Source organism: Nicotiana attenuata, unplaced genomic scaffold, assembly GCF_001879085.1.
Source record: "Nicotiana attenuata strain UT unplaced genomic scaffold, NIATTr2, whole genome shotgun sequence".
Taxonomy (NCBI): Eukaryota; Viridiplantae; Streptophyta; class Magnoliopsida; order Solanales; family Solanaceae; genus Nicotiana; species Nicotiana attenuata.
In genome coordinates, this window is record NW_017672815.1 from 79,384 (window position 1) to 87,652 (window position 8,269).

General features: G+C 36.5%; 1 protein-coding gene across 1 annotated transcript; it reads left to right on the top strand.

The window, feature by feature from the left end:
- Positions 1-250: 250 nt before the first annotated feature.
- On the top strand, positions 251-4,019 carry LOC109214600 (glucan endo-1,3-beta-glucosidase 8-like). The gene is made up of 2 exons (XM_019378538.1): positions 251-987; positions 2,801-4,019. The coding sequence occupies exons 1-2, from the start codon at positions 668-670 to the stop codon at positions 3,903-3,905; spliced, it is 1,425 nt and encodes a 474-aa protein (XP_019234083.1). The 5' UTR covers positions 251-667; the 3' UTR covers positions 3,906-4,019.
- Positions 4,020-8,269: the final 4,250 nt, after the last annotated feature.

An 8,269-nucleotide genomic window follows, 5' to 3' on the forward strand; every position in this document is an offset into this window, starting at 1 on the left:
ATAATGAACTACATAATAAACTATCAGATCGAAGACGAAGCAACATTGTTACAAAATAATAAATGATGAACTCTTTTATAAAATACAAAAGTTTGGAGCAATTTTTAAAAAATATAATAATGATATTTTGAGCCAAAACCAGCTCTTGAGCTGATTTTGTGATTTGGGTTTTGAATATATATCAAATATAGATAAAATCTATGGCCAAATATGTATTTGCCTAAAAATCTCAAATATATTTGACAAAACCTATGGCCAAACGGGTTCCAAGCAGAGGTCTTAACTTTTTCTCAACCCATAACCTTGAGCAGTTCTTTTTTCTTAGCTGTCTTTTGGTTTAATAAAGAAACCTTCATCAACCATAACCCCTGCATAAAACTCAATATGTTCCTTCTCCCTCCTTTCTAGAACTATACTAACAAGAGGAGTTTTTATCCACGTTCTGCTCACACTCTTTTTTTTTTGGCAGTTTCATATCAGAAAGTGGTGGTTTTCAGGCTATTTGAGTAGGTTTTTGGGTTCCCACCCACGTTCTATAATATCCCTATTTTGATTCTTATACCCTTTTTTTCTTGATAAAAATCAATTCTTTTCTCCTGGGCTTCTCTTCTTTCCCTCTCTAATTCTTTGCTAGAATATTCAAGATTCTGAATACCCATTTTCAAAGATGTTGAAAGTTGGGATATTTGTGGTTTGTTTATTGTATTTGAGTGAGGTGGAAGGGCTAGGAGTGAACTGGGGAACAATGGCGATGCACAAGTTGCCACCAAAAACAGTGGTGCAGCTGCTGAAGGACAATGGTATTGGGAAGGTGAAGCTGTTTGATGCAGATCAATCAACCATGAGTGCTCTTGCTGGTACTGATATTGAAGTTATGGTTGCCATTCCCAATGATCAGCTTTCTGCTATGAATGATTATGATCGAGCTAAAGATTGGGTCAGACGCAATGTCACCCGCTACAATTTCAAAGGAGGTGTCAATATCAAGTATGATTCATTACACCTTTCTTTCATTCACTTGGTTTGCTCTTGGTTATGAGTTATCTTGTTGTTAAGCTGGAAACTTTATGTTGCCTTGTTTATTTTAATAGTCGAATCTTGTTGTGCTTCTTCCTTTAGGAAAAAGTTATTTAATTTAATGTGTTTTATGATCTATATTGAAGATCTGCACCACATTGAGCATTTGTTGAAGGAGTGGCTTCTCTGGTGCTCTTCCTGCTTAGTGTTGCTTGTAAAGCAAATGTGGGATATGATTCCCTTTGCTCTAAATTGCTTCAAATGCTTTCTTGTTAGTTAGGAATATGTATTAAAGGAAATGGCTTTGCAGATACACTTAGGCAGTAATCTCAATAAAGGATAAAGAATCTACTTCCCCTTACAAAGTCGGGTGAGCCTTGATGCAACATAGAGTTGCTCCTTTCTTGGCTCATAGGTCTGGGGTTTGAGGCGTTGGAACAATCTCTTTGTTCTCTCCGTAGGAGGGCGACCCCTGATGCAACAGTAGAGTTGCTACTTTTGTGACTCATAGGTCAAGGTTCGGGGCATGGAAACAACCTCTTTGTAGAAATGCAAGAGGAAGGTGGGCATATGGTATACGTCCACCCTTCCCCTATGCCCGCACTAGCCACAAAGCATTTCTTTCACGAGTTAAGTCCTTTTGAGTGCATATTCTCTTTTCCAATATTTCCTTAAAAAGTTACTGCTTTTCCCTTTTGGAATGTAGTTATCCAAATGGGAGAACCATTGCTAGTATATGTTTCCTTCAGTAATCATTTTCAGTTCTTTTTTTTTTCTTTATAGCTGCAAATAACCAACCTTTGTGTGGTCTATAGAACATGTTCCAGTGCGAGAACGTACAACTTCTGGTTCATCTTTAAGCAGAGGATCTTTTGTTTTGAGGAAAAAAAAAGAAGTTCAGGAGGGTTATTGAAGAGCAGCAGTATGATTATTCTCTTATTTGCTATCATCATTTTGACTCTTCCTGTCTATTCTTTGTGTATTCACTTTATTTCAAATTGAAACGTCGGGTTTTACTTTGAAATTAAGCTAGTGCTTGGTTGAAGTTATGGTTAGCGTTTGGTTTCAAACCGTGCCATAGACAAAAGCCTGCTATTTAAGTGGATACAGTTAGAGGTGTGGCCGAGTTTCGAAATGTGCGCCACTTCTTGCGAATTTCTCAATAATCCGGAGAAAAAGAAAAGAAAAAAAGTAGTTATGATTAGCTTGATCCTTATCTTTTAGGAAACAAAGTGAAGGAAGATAGTGAGATATATTTCTCACAAAACATCTGCTTTCCTTATATTAAAAAAAGATAGTGAGATACATCCATGAAATCCAATCACCTGGAAGTCTTATGGCTTTGAAATGGTATATACAGTATTGGATAGTATGATAAAAGGAAGCTGACTTTAAAAGCCAAACTATGCATTCAATTCTGCAGTAGGTATAACTCTTCAAACTTTACTTTAACTTCTTTCCTTTGTATGTGAGAATCTTTTGTCATCTGTATTCTGTACTGGATCTTTAGTTCTGTCATTTGAAGTAATGAAATATAAGACCATATAGCACTAATAAATGGTCCTTCAAAATTGAAGAGATCATTTCGTAGACAGATTTGTGTTTGTATTGTGTAAAAGCATTTTATTGCTACTGTTTTTTTGTAACAGCTCTGCACCCGCTTTTATCAATAAAATATTGCTGACAGTTCACAGCAGAAAAGTATGAAACTGCATTTTCAAACATTTATATAGTTCCATCTTGCTGATTTCTGTACAAAATTTATGTATCTTTATCTCTGCAGGTATGTTGCAGTTGGTAATGAGCCTTTCTTGACATCGTACAACAACTCCTTTATTAACACGACCTTCCCAGCACTTCAGAACATCCAAAATGCTTTAAATGAAGCAGGACTTGGGAACTCCATAAAAGCAACTGTACCTCTAAATGCCGATGTTTATTTCTCTCCAGAGAGCAATCCCGTGCCCTCTGCTGGGAGATTCCGACAGGACATTAATGATCTAATGACCCAGATGGTGCAGTTCATGAACCAGAACAACGCACCTTTCACAGTAAACATTTACCCCTTTCTGAGTCTTTATGCTAATGAGCATTTCCCTGTTGACTTTGCCTTTTTTGATGGAGCCAGTAACCCCATTCTTGATAAAGGAGTCACATACACCAATGTATTTGATGCCAACTTTGATACCCTAGTTTCAGCTTTGAGGGCAGCAGGTGTTGGCAACATGACCATTCTTGTTGGGGAAGTTGGGTGGCCCACGGATGGTGACAAAAATGCCAATGTCAATCTTGCTTATCGGTTCTATAAGGGGCTGTTATCCAGGCTTGCAGCCAACACGGGAACGCCTCTTCGGCCTGGATATATTGAAGTTTACTTGTTTGGGCTTATCGACGAGGATGGTAAAAGTATTGCTCCTGGTAACTTTGAGCGCCACTGGGGAATCTTCCGGTATGATGGACAGCCAAAGTTTGCCATGGACCTTACAGGTCAGGGACAAGATAAGTTTCTCGTAGGTGCACAAAATGTGGAATATTTACCTAAGAAATGGTGCATGCTTAATCCGGATGCCAAGGATTTGAGCAAACTTGCAGATAACATCAACTATGCTTGCACATTCTCAGATTGCACAGCATTAGGATATGGTTCTTCGTGCAATGGTTTGGACGCAAATGGTAATGCATCATATGCATTTAATATGTATTACCAAGCTCAGAACCAAGGAGATTTCAGTTGTGGCTTTCAGGGTCTGGCAATGGTAACGGATCAGAATATATCTCAAGCAAACTGTAATTTCACCATCCAGATAGCTTATTCTTTCTCTCCAAAAGTATTACCAGGCCCAGGGGTCATCGCATTTCTTACTGCCTTCACATTTATTTTACTATAGATAGATTATATTTGTGTAGATTATTTATTTGCGACAGTGATTGTATTCGACATTTCTGGGTACTAGCTGATGCTTTAATAAAAGTTCAGATTATCTTTATTTAAAAGTTAAAAAGTACAGGTGTGTTTGGTACGAAGTAAAATATTTTTCGAAAAATATTTTTCAATTTTTTCATGTTTGGTTGGTTTAAATGCTTTGGAAACATCTTCTTCATGAACTCATTTTCCAGAAAATGTTTTCCCTATAAAGAGAAAGAATATTTTTCAAAACTTCTTTTCAACCTTCCCAACCCTATTCTCCATCCCCATCAACTCACCCCTACACCCCACCCTGTCCTGACCCCACCCTACCTCCATCCTAAATAGAAATATTTTTATTAGTACTTTCTTTTCATGTTATATATAGTGTACCTTTTTTCATTTCAACAAAAAAAGTATATTTTTTCATTTTAACAAAAAACACTTTCTTTTCGTGATGTAGAAACAATATTTCTTTTATTCAACAAAATAATGTAGTAAAAAGTATTTTCTTTCATTTCAACAAAATGATGGAGTAAAATGTATTTTCTTTCATTTCAACAAAATGAGTACTTTATCTTCATGTTGTAGAAAAAACACTTTCCTTTTCAACCAAAATAAGAGTATTTTCTTTTTAGTTATGGAGCATAAATTTCAAGAATAATTAAATTTAAAAAAGTAGAGCAGCACATTAGTTCCTCTGGTTTGTGTGAATTTTTAGAACAATAATTAAATTCTTGAAGAGAATAGAGTCCTGAAAACTTATGGTATTTGGTGTGGTTTGGGTGGGTGGGTGGGGGGGGGAGGGTTAGGATAAAAAATTATTTCCCTAAAAATATTTTCTACTCTCTAACCAAATAATAAAAAATATTTTTCGAATTTTTTTTCTCTCCAACAAAACAAGGGAAAATAAGTGATAAAATCGCTCATTTTTCATGAAAATATTTTCTAAGAAAACATTTTCCGTCATACCAAACACACCCTGCTTCAGATGATGTTTTCGTTTCAATTTTTGGTTTCAACTTTTGATGGATCATCATCTCGATGTCCTCTTTTACCGTGTACGTCTTCGTTATTGGGGAAACTTCTGCTGTAGAAACATTTTAAGTTTGAGAATGCTTTTGCATTGCCCTGGGATTCATGTGAAAATTACTTTACATTGAAAAAGAAAGAAGTAGCTGTTAGAATAGATGAAGGCCCAACTTAGTTTTGTTTTCCTTGTTATGTACATGCCCATACTATATGGCCCATTTATTTATTTGTTGTAATATTTTGTATAGGCCCAGATTATAAATAGTGAATGAACTGTAATTAGTAGAGAGATTTATACACATAGAAAAAAATGAAAGATATCTTTCTCTGTATCGCTCCTCTGCTTCGAACACTCTAGATTTCACCTGTGTTCAATTCCGTCTGATTCCTTCCATTTCCTTTGTTCTTAACATGGTATCAGAGCAAACCTGGTTAATTTCGGGAGGATCTACGGATTTGTTGTTCGAATTTCTGGTCTAGAACGATCATCTTTTGCACCATCGATTTCTGCAAATTTTGATGGTTTTTTTGTTCGTCGGAGCTGGTATTTTCAGTATTGATTTCGACTTCGTCTTCAATTGTGCCGATGATGCAAAGTTCATTTGGAATTTCAAGCTTCGCGACAGTAACTCAATTTTAGGGTTTTTTTTCGCGCAACTGGTGATATTTCTTCTCTAATTTTGCACATTTTGATACATATTTTGTGTGATTGCTCCTTTCTTATGGTAATTTCATAATCATGGCTATCGATTCTCAAACGCCTGTTGTACCTAACTTCCGACTACAAATTCAAACCCTAACCTCGATCCTTTTCATCCCTTATACCTTCACCCTTCTGATACTCCGGGTAGAGTGTTAGTTTCTGTTCCTTTTGCTGGGATAGGATATGGAGAGTGGAAAGAGAGTATGATTATCTCACTTTCAGCTAAAAATAAACTCCAAGTTATCAATGGTTCTATACCTAAACCTGCACCTACCTCAGCACTCTATCCTCATTGGGAGAGATGCAATAACATGGTTAAAGCTTGGATTATGAACGCATTATCCAAAGACATATCCAAGACTATATTATATTACAAAAATGCTAAGGAGGCTTGGGATAATCTAGAGGAGAGGTATGGTGTTGCAAATATATCTCAATACTATAGTATTCAAAGAGTCATAACATCCACTACATAGGGATCTTCTGATATAGCTACGTATTTTACAAAGTTGAAGGGCTATTGGGATGAAATTGGCAACTGTACTTTTGGTAGGCCTTGCACTTGTAGTGCCTTGCCTGAGTTCATTGAGGGACATCAACTTGTTCAATTCTTATCTGGATTGAATGAGACATATGCTACTGTGTGAAGCAACATTCTGATGATGAGTCCAGTACCATCAGTTGCAAAGGCATACTCCTTTCTGATCAGAGATGAAAAGCAAAGAGAGATCAAATCTGACTCTCCTATGTTCTCTTCTGATTCAGCCTCATTCCTAGCCAATTCTCCTGCTCCTCAGAATGGTCCCTCTCAAGTTAACAATTCCAGAAATTATTCTCAAAGGGTGAACTTTGATCCTAAGAAATCCATGATCTTCTGCAAATACTGTAAGAAGTTTGGGCACACCATAGACAAGTGTTACAAGCTCCATGGATTCCCCTCTGATTTTAAGTTCACTAAGAATAAAAGAGTCGCAACTTCTGTACATGTGGATTCAACCCTGAGACTCCTCCTCTTTCTGATCCTCAACAAGCTGTTGATGCTCCACATGGTTTTTCGAAGGAACAATATGCTCATATTCTGTCACTTTTCAGCAGGCCCAACTCCCATCTTCTGCTCCAACATCATCATCTACTATTTATGCCAATTTTGCAGGTTTGGTAAACAACACTGTTTTTAATTCTGATGGTTCATTTGCATCTAATGCTTCTAAAGTAGATTCACTTTCTTGGATTTTGGATTCCGGGGCCACTAGTCACATGACCCCTCACAAACACCTACTTCACAATATACAACCTTTAGTCACACCTTCTCTTATTACATTACCAAATGGATACAAAGTTAAAGTTACCTCTATAGGCTGCCTATCACTGTCTTCTACTATCATTCTGAATAATGTACTTTTGATACCTTCCTTTCAATTCAATTTAATCTCTATACATCAACTTCTTACTCAACTCAGTTGTTATGCTATTCTCACTACTATTTCCTTGTTCCTACAGGGCGTTTCTCTGAAGAGGCCATTGGAAATTGGTAGAGTTGAGCATGGCCTATACATTCTACATATGAGTTCTAGCAAGTCTGATTTTATTTCTGTTTCTTGTTCTGATGTAAAATCTAGTGATAGTTCTTTTCATTCTGTCATTAGTCCTGTTTCATTTTCCCCTGTTATTGATAGTTCAGTGTTACCTACTTCTTGTACTTCTACTTCCATTAATAAAAATGATGTTTTGTGGCATCAAAGGATGGGACATATTCCTTTTGTTAAAATGATATCTATCCCACATCTGTCTTGTAAATTTTCCTCTAAACAATCTTTTGTCTGTCCAATTTGCCCCATGGCTAGACAACAAAGGAATTCATTTCCTGCTAGCATTACTCATTCTTCAAGGCCTTTTGAACTTGTTCATATTGATCTTTGGGGCCCATATCATACTGCCACCTACAATGGTTTCAGATATTTTTTGACCATTGTAGATGACTATAGTAGGGTCACCTGGACACATCTTCTCTCTTGCAAAGGCAATGCCTTTTCCATCATCAAGGCATTTATATCCATGGTTTCCACCCATTACAACAGTGGTGTTCAAACCATTAAGGGAGGTATAGATAGATCCTTTTTCTTTTCATTAACCATTCGGTTATTTGAAATTTACTGTCTAATCTTGATTTGGCGCGCTTAGGTCCCTCCGTCTTTCAAAATGTTATTCCCTCCGGTCCACAATAAGTGACCAATTTGCCTTAGGCACACACATTAGGGAGATACTAAATTCTATACACAAATAGTTATTGTGACTAAGTTACCCTTAATTAAATGTTGCAGCATAATTTAATATGAAAAGTAAAAGGCTTTTTAGGGATACGTACATAAGGGTAATTTTGGAAAAAGAAATTGAATTTTTTCTTGATTATATAAATGGACACTTATTTAGGACCAAAATAAAAATGCAAATTGGTCACTTATTATGGACCGGAGGGAGTAAAGGTTACATGTTATTTCACCCAAAAAAAAGGTAAGGTATCTCTCTGAAAATTGCAAAAACAAAATGTCACAGGAATCGATTTCACTTTCCCCTTTACTCGACTATAAAAGATACTCCACATGAGGTTAGCA